This window comes from Euwallacea fornicatus, chromosome 3 (assembly GCF_040115645.1).
Source record: "Euwallacea fornicatus isolate EFF26 chromosome 3, ASM4011564v1, whole genome shotgun sequence".
Classification (NCBI taxonomy): domain Eukaryota; kingdom Metazoa; phylum Arthropoda; class Insecta; order Coleoptera; family Curculionidae; genus Euwallacea; species Euwallacea fornicatus.
Window position 1 is genome coordinate 2,898,087 of NC_089543.1, and position 18,201 is coordinate 2,916,287.

The 18,201-nt window shown below is 36.5% G+C and overlaps 1 protein-coding gene across 7 annotated transcripts in view; it reads right to left on the bottom strand.

Moving 5' to 3' along the window:
• The window catches only part of tgo (Aryl hydrocarbon receptor nuclear translocator homolog tgo), a 42,608-nt gene that overhangs the window by 2,866 nt on the left and 21,541 nt on the right, over positions 1–18,201 (bottom strand). For 2 of the 7 annotated variants that reach the window (XM_066302119.1, XM_066302113.1), the window contains 5 exons: positions 10,760–10,920; positions 4,886–4,960; positions 1,947–2,267; positions 665–859; positions 314–610 (listed from right to left, as the gene is read on the bottom strand). In XM_066302119.1, coding sequence (XP_066158216.1) covers positions 314–610; positions 665–859; positions 1,947–2,267; positions 4,886–4,960; positions 10,760–10,920 — 1,049 coding nt within the window. The remainder of the gene's footprint in view (positions 1–313; positions 611–664; positions 860–1,946; positions 2,268–4,885; positions 4,961–10,759; positions 10,921–18,201) is intronic. The other 5 variants (XM_066302115.1, XM_066302114.1, XM_066302117.1 and 2 more) reach the window with 5 other exon arrangements.

Consider the following 18,201-nt stretch of genomic DNA (forward strand, 5'->3'; position numbering starts at 1 on the left):
CGCCTGATGATACGTCGCGATTTCTCCGCAATAACACATGTGCAAAATTTATTTTTACCATTACACGAGTTTTTATTCAGTCACGTACGGTCTCCTAGTTATACTAATAAAGCTTTTCTCCTAAACAAGTGAAGATTATAATATTACTTTGTCGCAAAACTTGAACCACAAGTGGCCGCTTATCGCAAATTCTTCGAAACCTTAGATATATCTTGTTTGAACGAAATTCATGTTTAGATGTATCAAAGAAAAAAGGATAAAAACCATACGAATATACTAGAATCACTATTATCAAGAAATCAAGAAAACCTACCTTGCTCAAAACTGTCTTTCATATGAGTCTGATCCTCGTGGTGAAATAGGTCGAAGCAACTTTTCCCCAGTAATTCTGGCGGCGAATACCCTAGCAACCCCATTACTCGTTGGTCGACAAACGTAAATTTCCCGTCCGTCGAATGCCGTGAGATAAATTCAGAGTTGCTACTAGACCCTGCGAGGTCGCTCGTGTTAGGGGTTGAAGTTACTTGTAACCTACCAATCGCAACCAACGAGCAATGCGCCGAATGTATGTCATCATCGCCCCTATCCATAGGGACACCTGTAAACATATCTGATATTTCCAAGTAGTTAGTTTTCATGCGCCTAATCGGATATCGAAACTAACCGTTCGGTTGCCAGTTCTTTACGTAACCCGTACAGTGGACAACAGCGTAGTTCTGTCCGTCTCTTCCAGGTCCTAGACTATTTCGTTGTTTTAGTCTGTTGAGATGGCCCACGCCCATACTCTCAGGGGAGAGATTTCCGATTTTCATCCTGCAGATAAAACCTCGTCGAGCACCCAAACATAGTCTCATTGATGCTGGAAGAAAAATAAATTATTTCAAACGTTCTTGTTGTAGAGACGACTCTTTTTATCACATATGTACAGGGTGATTTATTTGGAATGAGCTACAGAAAAACTGGAGATAGGGGATGTCAAAATATGACGATCGGAACCAACATACCTTTTACCAATGTTGCGTGTTTAACAATTGCAAAGTTTTAAAGGTTGAAGTGTTGTCTTTTAAAATACCTTAATAACTTTTTGTGTTTTCATAGCACCGATATCAAAACTGGTATATTTAGGTTTTGTAAGATGCCAAGTAAGAATTTTGGTCTAATTTTAATGTAATTTTACGAAGTTTGCTGGTTACAACCCACCGCTTCACCACATTTGCTCATACTTTATGAGTGCGATTCAGGCAATTACTCAAATCCTTTTTACTATAATTAAACAGTGTCTATTTTTACACAAAAAAGGTATTGTTTTTAATCCCGATACCTCTCTTCGTCTACGAGATTTTCACTCATAAACTAATTCTTGTTGTAATTATGAAACACGCAACATTGCTGTAAGGCATGTCGGGTCCATTCGTCATATTTTGCTGTTTCCCATCTCGGGTTGTTGCCATGTCCCATTACCGATGAATCACCCTGTATGTACGTACATTTTGAGCAGTTAGCGGAGCTGGAATGATAAAACCGAAATTTTGATAATCTCGCCATCATGCCTTTAACTTTGACTACAACAGTAAGAGAAAGCCTTCATAGCTTAAATAGTCAGAGAGGTGGTGCTAGCGCCCTTTTTCATATAAAAGGAACATTCGATAGCGTGAAAACCGACCACATTTTGCGATGATCTTATAATCAGAGACACTCCACTTCAACTGTTGGGATGGGATGCTTAAGGAACAATAGAACAATGGCGTACTGAGAGAAATTTTCGAGAAAACTTGTCATATCGCACGCCGTAAATAACCAAAAAACGTGAGTTGGAAATGCAATGCTGGAAAATCATTGCAACAGTAAATATTTATTCCCATCGCTAGATGGGAATAAATAAGCAAAAAAAAAATTCGAAACATCGCTACCAATTGAATGTAGCTACAGGACTATAATGGACTTACATTGATGTCCCTCCTTCTTGACTGTTCCAGTTTTAAGGTCCAATATTCTTCCCGTGTTCTGCGGTTCCTGTGTAGATAACTGCTCTCTGACTTTCTCCACATCTTCTGGATGAACGTTATCGTATATACAGGACCCGTACCAATCACTTTGGGAGTAATTGAGCACCGGAGCCACAGAATCGGACACATAAATTACTCTCCCCGTATCACAGCTAATGACGAACAGGAATCCATCTGCCGCCTCCAAGATCAGGTGTTTCAACTCTTGATCGGTTAAGAAGGAAGGTTTGTAGGTCCCGTCTGCGCCCGTATTACCTGTTCCTGCAAAAAGTAGGAATACTGCAATACCTGTAGTGTGTACGTTACAGAAACGTTATTAGTCCGGCATTTACGACAAGTAATGCCAAAACTATCTAACAACAATAAAATAACACTACTCAAAGAGAGACAATGTGAGATCTCTTTGTCAGTTCATTTCTATGCACAGTGCGTTTTGCATATCCGATATGGACTTCTAAGAACGTCAGTAAAAATTTTTATTCAAAATAAAGTACCTGTTTGAAATACTAAAGCCTAAAGTGTTGACTAACAATAATTGTCTTTGGCTTGTAATTGTTTTCCGATTCTACTTAAAATGTAGTTTGAAGTCGGATATTGAGGTTGCCGGCACAGTTAGATTTACGTTTATTCGAATGTTCGCACGAAGATCAAAAACAAAATTGTTTCCACAGATCTTACCTTACTCTTACCGACACTTGCATAATTGCGATAAATCCACCTACCGCGTGATTCTCGTAAATAATTAGTCTTAATTGTCTTTACTGCTCATTTTGAGGAGCAAAAACCACACCAGAACGGAGCAAGTCAAACAAGTATAAAATTGGTTGCATCGAGAAATTATCCTCGTTTGTGGGCATGAACATCTTTAATCTTACATAATTATTTAGGGGAAACAGTTCACCTTATTCAACCTTTTAACATTCCCGGAGATTGGCTCTGGCCACACAGAGTATTTATACAGGGCGTCCAGGATTAAACGGCAATACTTTAACGTCGACGGTCGAAAAATTTCACATGGACATATGCAATTCAGCAAACGCCTCGTTAGAAAGATGCAAGGTGTAAATGTACGATAGCACTTCACGGCAATGAGGTTTCATCGTGGGAAGATACTAGAAGATGGGACGAATTTGATTGTAATTTTTCTATTTGTACATTTTTCAGTTTTTAACCAAGGAATGCTCTTGTGCAAAAGGGCGATCTTACCTCATTTCCATAGAAAACATCGTTTCGAGCAAAATTCTTTTAAAAACCATACTTCAAATAGCTAAGTAAGTAACTGAGTGGAAATAGCCACAAAATTGAAGTTCACCAATAGAAGACAGTATACAACGGATGGACATTGACGTAGACAACACTCGGAGATATGTTTGAGTTGTTAAGGAACCTAAGTAGGAGGTAGAGATTTGAAGTGACCGACAGTGGTGGCTTGGGGCTTGTCGACCCTAAAATTCTACGATTTACAATTAAAGCCGCTAGTTTCATAGCACCACACACTTACTTCAAACTCTCTTTGGTGATTGTAGCATGATGGATTTGTAATAGCTTTCCGCGTAAAGCCACTTTAATCCGTGGAAAGAATGGTCCTGTGAAAATCAACGTTCTGATTTAAGATGAAATTACATAAAAAATCTCTTTTTCGAAAATAACATGGGTGCAACAAATTACGTATATTAAGTTGCCGGGATAAACTTCGGGTACCGGTTTGGGGTTTATTTTCCAATACTGTCTAAAACGCGCTCCTAATTTCGTGCGTTCGCTGCGTAAACGCGACCTCCAGCGTTGCTTCGGCAAAGAGAACCCGTTTCCCAAGCTCCTCGTTCAACATTGGCAAATGTTTGACGATTTGGAATCGTACAATTAAGAAGTCTTCATCGGCACTCTAAACTTTTGCGACAATTACCCAATTAAAACCCCAATACTAACAGGATATTGAGTGCCCATTAAATGAAAATTTTCAATTTAATAAAAGTCAAATTTAACAATAACATACATCCCAACAAACAGAAGCATTTAAAAGTAGGACTGACATAGCCTAATTGCTATTATAATAGCGCGCACAGATTTTTGTTCGTCATGATAGGTTTTGACCCCTATAACAAACGAACCAGTTCTCGAAGGGAAAAGGGGGGATGCCAGGAAAACAAGCAAATCGAACGCCGGTAATGCCACTTTTAACATTTCGTACCTTTATAACAAAGCGTTTCCTGTAATATTACCGCAGAATCTAGCGCTAAAGTATTGCCCATTAATTTCCATCACCCCACAAAAAAACCTTTTTTTTTTTAGGGAAGGGTGGGGAAGTTGGGCAAATTAAACCCAAATCTCATGTCCCGATAAATCATTCAAGGCATTACAGGGAAGCGAGTTAAAAAAAAGGCTCTTACACAGCAGTATCGTTAACAGATGATGAATCAGATAAGACTCATTATGTACTGTAATGTACAACGTCTCAACAAAAGGTGTGAGCAGAGACGTATATCGTGAAACTAAAACTTAATGGGAACAAACAATAAGGGTCACATTCAAGCAACTGATGAATTTCAAAGATTTCAACTGTATTAGTCTTTATAAGGGGTCGTATTGCGTTGATTAACTGCATGCTAACCATGTACCAACCAAACAGAATCCAAGCTATTGATCCTTATCCAAGAAGTTTTAAGCATTGAAATGCTAGACACATGCATGCGTCGAAACAAAAATGAATAGGAGCAGGCAAATAAGCTTCACATGAAGACTTAAATCGCTACATATGATACCATAGCAAAATCAAATCTGCTAACCTACTGCTAACCTTCTTAAGTCAGATTTGCCGATGTTAATGTTACTTTAATTAGAAAGTTACGTGAAGCATTAATGACTGAAGGTCTGCACTTTACCGTTTGTGCGCAGGTAGGCTTTTCCACCAAAGGTTGTATCGTCCATGTACGCCCTTTCCCGAGATAACTCGCCTTCTGGAAGGGGATAAACAATGTTCAAATTTTAGTCCAAAACAAATAAAATTCAGTCACAATAACACATGAAAATTACAGATGAAGAAGGAGCTTGATGACGTTTTAAGATTATAATATTATCTATTACATATTGACTCAATATTTGTGAATCCTACAAATACGAATAAGAAAGCGGTTTCTTACCATTTTAAAGTAGTTTTATGTTGATTTTTTTTTTGCAAAATTAAAACAAAAAAAATTTTGAATGAAAATATTTGAAACGTTTTTCTCGTAGTCGCACCTTGGGTCCAGGCTCCATACATCTGTAGTCTTCATATGTGTATGCAACAAAATATTTTCTTTACTTACTTATGTACTTAATAAGGCTGAAATTACGTTTTTCATTTAAAATCCTACCTGCGCTCTTACAATTTATTTCAAGATTAAAACTCGTAAAGTATAACGCGGTTTGCAATGTTTTCCTTGTAATAGAAACTCATTTCCTCGGACTTCGAAATATGTATCTTTTAAAACACCCGCAAGTAAAGGGGAACCACTGAAATTAGGTAAATTTTGGAAATTTAAATAAAACGTCGAGTTGATCCGTTTTGAGTTCCCGTTTTTCGTCCATTCTTTCTGGGCTACACCCGCCTGCGCATGCCTTTCTTCAGACATGCCTGAAATAAAAAATATGTGTGTCTACTTTATACACACATGTATCTGATGAAGCCAATATAAGGGGAAACGCGTATCGCTAGGTCGTCCACCATCCTCTTTCCATTTCTCCTTGAAAGCCTCATTTTCGTTGTGAACTCGTCACTAATTTTTTCCACATTTATGTTCACCCACACAAAATTTTTCTAAACTGCGAAATTATTTGGAAAATTCCTTTCTGATTTATGCCTATGTTGATCGTTTTTTACTAAACAAATAAGCTGTTTTCCAAATGAACAAGATTTTTTTTCTGAACAAATATCAATTAAATTCAAACCCGAACGTAAAATTTCAAAAATTTGATTTCTTTTAACTGTTACTATTGAAAGTTTCACCATCGAACATCAAAGGTTTCTCACGTCCTTTTAAACGTTCAATATTAATGAGACTGGACCAGGATGTAGACAGCCTAATTTAATGTTGTTTGAAGCGCAGATGGATAAGACCCCTTTAAGGTACCAAAAACACTAACATTTCGAAACTCGACTGACATTGAGAAATTGCTTTTCCTTCCGCTTTGAATGCACAAAGATGGCGAGTAAAAAGCAATTGAATACGGTTTCAAGACCCAATCAAATTTATGGTTCCAAGGGATCAAAGGATTTGGCTGGCAGCGAAGTGCTTAGTCACTCTTCAAATAGTTGACGCTAATCCAAATCGAAGCTGGATGGATTAAGCAGGTATGCGCAAAAGTAAAATAAATTCGAAAATTAAATTAAAAGAGACCCTTGCTCTAGGTATCGGTGCTAATACATTAGCTTGGCAGATCGTGTCGCTTTTGCCCCAGTAAATAAAAATACCGTAATCCATTTCGAGTAGCCACCATAAAATATCCTTCAGCGTGGGTGAACATTATGCAGAGTTAGGAGGGAAATGGTACCTCCATCTGATATTTAAATTGTGTATTTCTCAAGCGGCGAAAAAAACAAATACCATCTGGGAAAATATACGAACCCCAATAGTTATCGAGGATGTAGGGAACCTTAACGCGCAGTACCACGTTTTTTCATTTATTGAAAGAAGATGTTTGCATCAGGATATTTTATATATATATATATATAATATATATATATATTTTAATAACCAGAATTTCCATGATTAACATGGATGCCAAGCTGATATTATGAGGGTATGCTTCTTTCTGCCTTTCATCGCGTTGTTAAAAGGAAACTTCGATTTTTTTTTCTTGCCCGTACAACGTTATTAAGACGCGGTCTTTTTATTTTCATCGAACAGCAAGGCACGGTCGTACTTTAGAAAAAAGAAATCTTGGGATGGGATTAAATAATAAGGACATTAATCCTGGTTAGCGAAGAGTAGGCATTCTGTGGCCCATAACTAACGGCCGATAGCATCGCTGTGCACAAGTAAGTACGACCACAGCCACGGTACGAACAGTATAGACCTCCGTTACAAGGCACCATCGTCGTCGGAGGTATCAGAGGTGCTTTCTGTCTTTTTTTCCGCTGAAGAACTTTACCGGTTACCAGTATGTACAAGGGTCGGAGTCGCAGGAATACCAATATATTATCTACACGCCATTGTCGTTTTATAAAACAGTGGTCCACTGCTTAAAAGGTTGTAATACCGCTGGGATGGCATTCATCATTTTTGCCTTCGCCTTTTGTTTTTCTTTCCTTCTGGCTATCTCAGGTATATGCTGACAGCTAAAGTTACACATAATAAGTATTTCCCAAGCAACACTCCCAATCCTTGAAAAAGAACGAATTCTACTTATCATCAAATTAAACTCAACTCATTCAATATTATTAACAATATCGGACGTTGCGAACTTTGCGTCCTCCATTGCGCTTCTTTTTTTTTTTAGTAAATCGCAAATCAAATTTAATACGAGGCGACCCAAAGCGATCCAGTAAAGCCGATTTTTTAATAAAAAAAAAACTACTTTTAACTTTTGAACATCAAAACCGATATTCCCAAAGAACTATTTTTTCTTAGTAAGGTCTATTTTTCAAGCCGGGCTTTATGGAAACGGAAGCAAGATTTCGATTTTCTTCCCATTTACTGTGACCACCTTGACTAAACTTACCTATTCAGTATAGTGCACAGTTAATGATTCCATCCAACCTGCTAACTTGACAACAAATTGGGGCACTAAATTCAAATTTAGAGAAATATTTAATTGTACAGAATGCTACTGTTTGACAGGAATTTGACAGCTCATTTTTTTGCCGAGGGTTATTAATATAGCAAGATTAAAATCTAAACTCATGACATTTGTTAAACATGCGATACGTGTCACACGATGTGACATTCATGGTTTGGCGTGTGATCGCAGTGACCCCAAATCTCGGAATCGGACTGCGTTTGAGTAGGTTGACAGAACTCGTCGAGATGATTAATCGATATGTTTGAAGTCATTTTTAGATGGTGATGGCGAAAAATAAGCAGCTCCATGTGGGCTATGAGAACTCGGGATGAGAGAGAACTCGGTCACATTTATCAATAATTGCAAATACCCAGTGAAAAGCAATTATCTGGGAAACCTTTTTCCAGCGCATAATTACTACTAGGGTTAATAATTAAACTTTGGAAACGAAGATCTTTTTGATTTATTAACAAAATTCCATTAACAATCGGCCTGTGTGAATAATTTGCCACCTAACGAATGCAAGAGCAATTTGTCAAAGCAATTATTGTAATTACACACAGCCCTAATGAAATGTCAAATATTTTCAGCGCGGTCAGTGAATTTGGTCAATATATCTTCCATGCAAATTATGAATGGATGAATGTTCAGGAAACTGTTAGTACCTACAGTATTTATAGTCATTTCACGTCCTGTCGTTTGGTATTTTTTTGACTTGATAACGGTGCAGATATTTGGTATTTTTTGACTTGATAACCGTTATTCGTTTCGTGTAGCTACGTTTAAATCGATTACGTGGTATGTTAAAAAAATTGGGTTAGTTAGTGATGGTGAGTGTTCGACATGTAGCTTGACATAGACCAATTCGCAGCTGCTAATTCTGCAACGTTAAATTATGTCAGCACCGATCTATTTAAAAAAAAAAACAACAAAAAAAAAAAAACAGAAATTTAGTCGATAATGTCCGCTGTTGATGCCGGTAATCCAAACTGAATGTTTCCCTCGACGGACAAAATCCACCGCATGCCCGTGTGTTTACAAATTAATAAACTGATCCAATAAATGGGACAAAAAGGGAATTTGTGTGTAAATTTTAAATGTACCTGTCTTTGTTTACTAAAGTGTCATGCTTTCAACCAGCAAATAACATTTTTCTACATTTAAATATCTCACCAGAAGCAATTACGTGATGCAAACATTTTATGCATATACATAATTCCATAAAGCATAGCTTAGAGGAAAGCAGTAATAATACTAAATTACGTTACACTTCCAGGTAGAGTATTATTTAAATTCCCCATGTAATGAAATCCAACTTATATTGCATCTTGCATAAAATATTTTGATTAATCTCATATTGATTTTGTGATTATTGTTAATGAGATTAGTATTTCAAGATTTCCGCTAATTCGATTGCATACCTTTCACTCGAAATGAAACTAAACAAAAAAAGTGTTTGGAAAGTTATTATGCTATAAATTGCTAATAAACTTCCATTTTGGGTGCATTTTTATAGGGAAACTGTCCATAATATTACGACGGTAAAATGTGGAAAATTTTTATGGCATCGTATTCCAAATGTAATTGGTATCAACTTTGTAGTTTATGGATCATGTCGTGTTATCAACCTGGGAGCAAGGTAAAAATGCATATCATAAATTATATTTTAGAGGCGTCATAAATTCCAAAGATCTAGAATTGATAAACACTTTTATTTAATAACTGAAACTATAATTTTTTAAACTTTTGTATGTGCCGTTGAAGTATGAACATTTGTTGTTTAATTATTTCATATTAACAGTTTTATCATTCTGTCGAATATAGGGAATGCTAGCATGGAAATCTCGGAAACAATCAGAGTTCCAAAGTGTTCTAAATGGGAAAAGGACTGCAGATTTATGGGAAGTTCGATATTGCTTTGTCTACGGCTTAAAAAAAATCTTATACATTTATCGGACATACAAAATCAATGTGTACTGCCATATTTGATATAGTATATTTTCATTTATTAAATAAGAAATTGACAGCTGTTACCAAATGGTTATAAATCTCAGTAAAATGAAGCCCTTTGAAAAATTTATTTGCTTTTTTAAAGTCTGAAATCTACGTCGATCTCTAAACCGCTACATTTTTCACATCTTGTTATGTAATTTCTTGATACATCTAAATTAGTTCCATCTCTCTTTCCTCAGAAAGTGTAACATTTTATTTAGATATTGTTTGAATGTCATGTTACTTATATCGTAATTGGGCCAGTTTAAGATCTAATCGTCTTTTTCATTGTCTCCGATATAAAAGTATTAATGACATATTCGGTGCATCAGACGGTACGCCACATCTGCTTACACTGAACTTCGAAGAATTTCTAAAAGTTCCACAAACCCAAATTAGCGTAACCGCAAACTCTTACAAAAACATTTAATTTTTAACTTGCTTCAGCCTGAGGTGTAGATAAGACTCTGAAATATATTTCGAAAAACTGGGAAGAGCTGAAGTTTGGAACGATAATAATCTGAAAAAAAAACAATAAAGCAATGACCAGAATATAAAAGCTTTATTCTGAACCAATTTCGATAAAAAGAGAGAACATCACCTCGCCGTGAAACCAGATTTGCGGCGTCCGAAGGCGTACGCTACAATTTAATCAGACGTCGTTCAATCTCAATATTTACGCGGCTTAAATGGATGAAAAGAAAATAAAAAAAGTACCTTCTCTTATCTATAAAATCTGTATAGTCAGGGGGCAGAGAAATCGAGGGACTACTAACTAAGTACTGACCATTGAAGAACAAGTTAAAAATGAGAAAAAATAAAAACTCGATTTAATAATCTTTGATACTTTAGTAATTTCAAAGAGGAATAGTGCACGCACACCTAGAGAATTTCCACTGCATTAGATTTTAAAATAAACCACATGTGTAATATTTTTGAAAAAGATGTAAATATTGTGAAGTACCATTTGAGCCAGTACTATAAAGAAGATAAATGGGTGTTACCTCTAAGAGCCTTCATGTGCGCTACGGCCATCCGCAGAATGGTGAGCTTGTCAGGTTTCCTTGCCAGAGCACTGCAGGTGGGCACCATGTCTGACAGCTCGGTAATGTAGGCTGTCATCTTGTTCCGTCTCCTCCTCTCGATTTCGCAATGGTTCTCCCTACTAGTTGCAAGAAAAGGAATCGGTCATTACAATTTCGTCTAAGGTGACCCGTATAAAATTCAACATTTCGATGGAAAAGTTCCCAAGTTCAAACTGCAAGAAGTCAAAAGTTTCAATAATGTCTTCCGTGAGAAATCTCAGATACTGGAACCGAGTAAATCATTATTCAAATCATATGATGCGGTTTACGGTTCGTCGAAAACGAAGCATTTAGACGTTACGTCTTTTTATGGTTATTCCCGAACACACTTGAATTACCTTAAGGATCCTTATCTCGACCTTGACCCCTGGAAATGCGCATAATCGCTTAAAAGTTTGATCCACATCATCATCATCATTATCTTCATAACATCTTGGAGATGCACCGCTCTCGATAGTTCGATGGGAAAATTGATAGGCGCTTGTAACTGTTAAAAGCTATGTAAAACAGATTTTCTGACGGAGGTCTGGTTGGCTAGCAATCGTTAGAGAAATCCATTAGAACACTACGATAAATTATTCTCTTATGAGAATAAAACAACGTAAAGTTTTAGTTGAAAATTAGCTGGTTGGGACAGACTTACCAATTTTACGCGCAAAAGCTATTGCAAAAGTGCCAGTTTTTCTAAATATGAAATGCGAATTAAGGGACGCTTACGATATTCTTGAAGCTCACACATTGAGCTTTGCGTAGTTTTGAGCTGGGGAGGGAAACAATTATCAATGCATCGTTGACCATATGGAACAATGTCGATATTTCGGTTTTATACTGCTCACGTATATTGATTTGGTATTTAAAAGAATTTCATTGATCTATTATAGGTGCTAATTGGCAAGATTTGTGTTGCGTGCGCATCAAATTGTTGATTTTATGCATCAATTAATTATTCGAAACCTCGGTGTTGAACTGTAACACTCGGCAATGGCCTCATAGCGTTGTAACGGATGTATAAAAGAATATTATCGATGGAATAATTGAGCAACGAACAAAACGTTCAAATTCCGTGGTACGAACCGGCTACGGCATTCCCACAAAACGTGTGGGCAACAGAGCGATTTTATCTCATAAATGATGAGCTTTTATCGAAGTATTACACAATATTTTACATAGCTCGGTAGCGCTTTCTAAATGAACCTTAACCTATCTATCTACACTTTAGGATGAAATCAAATAACAATAAATAAAAAGTATGGGATGCGGCTTACAAGACGAACGACAACAGATATGTCTAATGGATTTCGTTTCACGCTTCACACAATAAATCTACGGTTCTTGCTTAGGTGACTTGTGTGGTTTGGAAATAACGAAAACTTCTGAATGTGTCGTCTGTGAATATGAGCCAAGATAAGACGGATTCAACGAACGAATTAATGTTAAAACCAAAACTAATTTGAGTCACCAGATTCGATAGTAATTGAATTAAAAATAATGTATTGAACCGAAATTGCCCCCCCCCCCCTCTCTCTCTCTCTCTCTCTCTCTCTCACACACACACACACACACACACACACACACACACATACACATACAAAAAAGGGGTGCGGAATGGGGTGTGTATCACTGAAGCGTTTTAAGGTACCGCTGGTAACATTGACGGGTCACAATTGCAAAAGCTGATAAGTTCGGAAGATCCCAGATTTAATTGTGAAACCGAACCTATTTGGCACTTTTTGTCGGTCCTTAGAAAGACTTTAATTCATAATAATTATTGCGGTTATCGAAAAACTTGCGGTAACGAAATGCAGGTGTACTAATTGAAAGCAGGATTTTATGAGACTAAATTACAAAATTCCAAAGCCAGGGCAATCAAAAAATAACACAGCCTTCAACGGTAATGCTCGAGCGGCAATACAACAGACGAAAGTGAAGATATTATTATTGTTACATGACATACACCTACATATTAAACGTAATTGTAGCTGTGATTGAGACTTCATATCGTTGGCCTAGGGCTGTTATTTTCTTGTAAATATCATTTTACCGGTAGATCGAAACGAGCGATTCTTGGACTTCGCTGAAGGATTGTATGAGAGCATGCGGAAACGTCCAGAGTTCGAATCTCCAAGTATGTCATTAATTGTAATGAGTGCTTAAAGCCAATCTACCCAATTTTCAAATATTGCGTATAATTATACATTTGGCATAGCCACGGGAGTGCACTTTTCAATATGGAGATCTGTGGCGATCATAAAAATAAATCTATTCGAACCTAATTAAACGCATTTAAATGTAAGGTAAATACGTTTCGCAAGCAGTAAATAACAACGCTTAAACCAAGTATAGCACAATCACTTTAAGTGAAGAATCAAATAACAGGCATTCCGGTTTAATGAAGTGAATTTTATTATAAATTAATGCATCCACTATGAAAAACCTTGTTATTAGGTTTCTTGCTTCCATTATAATTATACAATTAAATAGCATCGATTAAATAATTTTTCAAAAGTCATTTGCAGTTCGCATGTGTCGCAAACACAGCTATTATCTCCAGAAGCTCTGTTCGCTTTTATTGTCTCGTCTTTTACATCTTAAAATCAATACGCTTCTTAAGAAATTTCATGGATTAAGTACGCCGAAATGGCTTTCCTTGAAGTGTTTCGCTTGAATCCTCCGCGAAAGTCTGGTTTTATTAACCTGGAAAAATCGTGATTGATTTCAGGGAAAGCGTCGGTGGCTCTTGACAAAGTAGGCTCCCATTTGAATAAAATTTAATCATTGCGGTTGAATTACAATTTGCGGCAATAGCAGCACGCATTGTCTTAATCTAGACCCAATCATCTGAAATCCCTATTATTTGGAGAGTGGAGTTCAGCAGTTTTTGACCCGCTTTCGATCTCTGTAAGAGCAATTTTGTCCACTCTCACGTCTGCTGTCCCCGTATAATCATTGTTGTTTAGCTTCGCCTCAATTCCCGTTAATTATTGATTATTTACTGCAATTGTCTTACATCCTAGGAGTACCAACGGTCGGTCTGACGGATCGGAGGGTCGCCAGACAAAACATTATCTCCCGGTCTTTGGAGTCCATTTCCGAAAGTGTTTTCGTGTTCGAAATTGCCTAAAAAATTCAGCCGATATCCAATTTTCATAATTATTGCCACCGAGGCCTCATCCGGGCTTATTAGTGGCAATCGAAAGTAGGGTCTCCCGGTAGATCGTTCGTTAGAATTGGAAAATGACTTTTAATAACATGCTTGTATATATATCTTGGCTTGGCTCGATATCCCGCATTAAATATCCCTTCGTCTGGACCGGCTTAATTTATAAAAGTTCTAATGCAGCATACAATCATTAAACCTGGTCAAATCTCTCCTCAATCAAATCAATATAATAAAGCAAATAATAGTGTTTAGCGAACTCAATACATAACATTTTCACGCCAGTCTTCGTTAATTAGTACTAGACCGTTTTATATCAATGTTTACACTGTAATTGTATAACTTACCGAACAGTCGGATAATGAATTGTAAGAAGAACAGGAAAAAATGCGCGTCTGTTTCAAGTTCGCTTGCAAATCTCACTGCACATTTTAATTATTTATAAAAGGATACCCTGAAGTTCACGCTCACTGAGCTTCAAATCAGATCTATCTGGGCATTATCTTCCACTTTTGTGCTGTAGGAGAGCAATTACTTAAAATTAATTGCTAATTGTTAAACAACATATTTATCATTCTTTAATTCTGAAATAATTATGTGTATTAATTGAATCCTACATGATATACCACTAACCGAACATTACCACATAAAGATGGGAACGTTCCTTAAATTAATTTTTTTTAAATTATGATGTTAAATACATTCACCCACTCTTTGGTTTGACGAACAATATACCATCAACACATTTAAACCATAGAAGATTAGTACTGCTATTATAGACGGACGAGGAATTTGACGCCGAGAGGCAAATTATACAAACTTCAAGCGACAAAAAACCTTTTGTTATCAAAAACCTATTGAAAAACCGACAACCTGAAGCATTAATTAACGATACTCTCTTTTCCCCTTTCCTCTTAATCGCGGTGTCCCTCAAAGATCGCCGCTTTCAGTCGTGTATTATCCGTATTCTGCGAAAAATAATTAAAAAATATCAATTGTTCAAAAAATTTAAAAACATGATTCCGTTTCTTTACCAACATTGCAAAAAGCAACATTGTGAAATTGTGGGAAAAGATTACCATTACGTTCTCGTTAGGAAATTGTTGAAATCAAAAAATATATTTTTGGAAAACGGAGAAGAGTTCATGTACTAAGTTAAGAATTTCAAATTACTGTTACGAGGTGGTTTTTATAGCACCTGCAAAATACAAATCAGGTAAAATTCCTGACAATTTCAAATACAAATAAAATGCCAAAAAATTAATACTGAACTAAAGGTTAGAAAATTCTCATCTTTGCTGATTATTGCCAAGCCTAACCGATAAATTGCTCAGCTCAAATCTAATGCTTCCTTAATTTGCCATTTCAGTGCAGTATTCACATAATAAATTAATAAATTATACCGGTACAGCTCAGCGCTCTAAAACAACACGCAAAAAAGGTAACGCCTGAACAATATAGCACAGTGTAATGAGTGTAAAATCTTCAGAAGATTTTATGGAAAATTTCTGCAGAACCGTATAGACTGCCCGAAGTTACATTCTAAAATTGTTTACGAAAGAAGCGGGAACAATGCGTCATATCTAATTCATTAAAACCTTCCTATTCTCGATTAGGCGGGGTCAACCAAGGCGTAATGCTTTCTAGTTCTTTTTCATACCTAAGATTATGACAAAAAATGATTGATTACGAATGTAACAAAGTTCGAATTGAATTATTCCATCCCAAATATTCTAAACGTCCGAAACTCGTTGAGCCCGAAGTAGGACGGAACGATTTACAATTGTGTTTGTATGAATTTACATTTTTTGATAGCATATTTTTACATTTCCTTTTGGAAATAAGCTAGTAGAATGTTCTCACGTAGATTTGAAGGTCAAACAAAACTCCGTATAATAAAAATGCAAATCCCACAAAACCAATCAGGAATAATGCATACTAAATACGGTCTAAGATGAACCACAGTCTCAATACCGGCACAATCGAGTTAAAATTACTGGTGCTGTTAAAAGTAGGCATTTTAAAAATAATATATCATTATGCACTGAGAATACACTCGGTACAAATTATCTGACAGATCTTTAAACTGTGGGAACGGCCCCAAATCTGGCCATTATTTAAATTTAAAAATAAGCTGAAGTACTTTTACGTTCATAACAGTTTAACTATGCCATGAGAAATGAAAAATTTTTATAGCTGGTAACTTTAATTTTTATGGTCTATGTAATTACAACAATTACAGAAAAACCGTACATTTAGATGTTCTTTATAATGAAGTTTATCGCGTGGCATAATTTGTTCATATAGTAAGTACGACTTTCGCTATGCCACGATTAAACTTTTATGTAAACACCATGTGCAGTATGCATAAATAATATCAAAACTTTTCAATGGGCCGGCGGCAGAAAATGATTTTTCCTTCCTGAATTTTAAGACTTATAATTTATCAAATAACAAGTTGGGCTTGACCATCAATTAAAAACCGATCAAGTATGGGATAATTATATCGCTAAACAGATAATTGCAGGTACGAGCATACTCGAAAAAAATGAAAGAAATTTGTCTTCAGCTTTAAATAAACTACGCTCTATACTGCGTTATTGTAATTTTGAAACGTTTAATTTACATCGTTTATTAGCCTACTTTGCTCTCGAAGTTCAAGATATAAAACCTAAAGCGAACCGGAGGTTGAACTCTTCTCTCACCTCAATCAAGACCTTCGCAAAAGTGTAACATCCAGAGTCACGGAACCTCCTCAGGCTCTTCTCGGCCCGTGGCTCCAATATTAAAAGGGAGCGATACCAGAGGCGATACTGTTCTGGGCTTGGGCGCCAAAATCCGATGAACACGGAGAGTTAGACTAGACTTTAATTAAAATTATGCACATGAGGGCGTTTGTGCTGACATACACGTAATGGAATATGCTTGAAATGAGCAACCAAAATGAGAAGACCCAGGACAATGCAATACATATACCAATTAGGAGGAGTGCGAAATAATTACGTTTCGAATTGGAAAAGAAATTAAATTTTATATTTTTCTTCACGAAAGAAATAGAGTGGCCCAATGGAACATACATTACAGTAGACACATGGCAAAAAATAATATTAGACTTGCCAACTAGGTCTTTTTGGCTAGAGAACAATTTGATATACTTTTCGAAGACGAAATTTTCATATAGGTACGTGTTATTAAAATTATTTAGTAGTATTGACGGACAGTCCTATTTATAATTGTAACGGTAATGCCTCGCCTCCTGATGCATTAATTTCCCTCTCAACATTATTTCGAATTCGTGATAATCTGAATCTAACTGGCATTCACTGATAACTGAAACACCTTTGGAAAAAATGTATGTATGTGCAGGTGTATGAGTGCATACTCCCCCACTTCGTTACATTAAAACTCGGCTTTTAACTATTTATTGTCAAAACCTGCGAGGATGGAATCACTGGGTGGGCAAACCTCCTGGAAAACTCCACACTTTAACACAGCCCATCTTGCCCCATAAGACACCTGAACCAGTTATCTCTCTAAATTCGAATTCATCTATAGTTTGGGCCGGCGGATCGTGTTCCCGAGCAATCGTGACCCGCCCGAAGGTGCGCGGAGCGGGGGACGGGCCGTTCCCACGTTACTGCGCCGCGCCCCCCCGCAAGGACGCCTTTCGCCTCTTCTTCTTCTTTCCTCATTCCTGGTCAACCCAGAATCAGTGCAACCAGGAAGATCCGTCACAGATTACTGTTAAATCGTTTGATTTAATTTTTTTTAATTTTCATATAAAATTAATTTAATTATTTCGACTCTGTCGGTAATTGTTGGAAGTATGATTTCCACGTTTTCTCTATGTGATCCTCAAGAATTTATTGAGTGGTTGAAAGCAAAGTTTGTTTATTCCGGTTTCCGTTCACATATCCCTTTAGGCAACTTTACAACTCGGCAACCATTTTCCTATTGATAGTTAATTTTCTATTGATAACAAATTTATATCGTCGAAATATATGTAAAAGTGCTATACAATCATCAACAGAAACCAATAATATTTAGCACGCATAGATTTACACAGTGTTTCAAAAACATGCACGCCTAAAACGGTAATATTCACATAATTTTCGTTTCTTAGGAAAGCCTATGGTATACTAACCCCTTGGTGAGTCACAAGAAGCTCTTGAGATGTAAAATGGACAAAAATATTCATTACCTA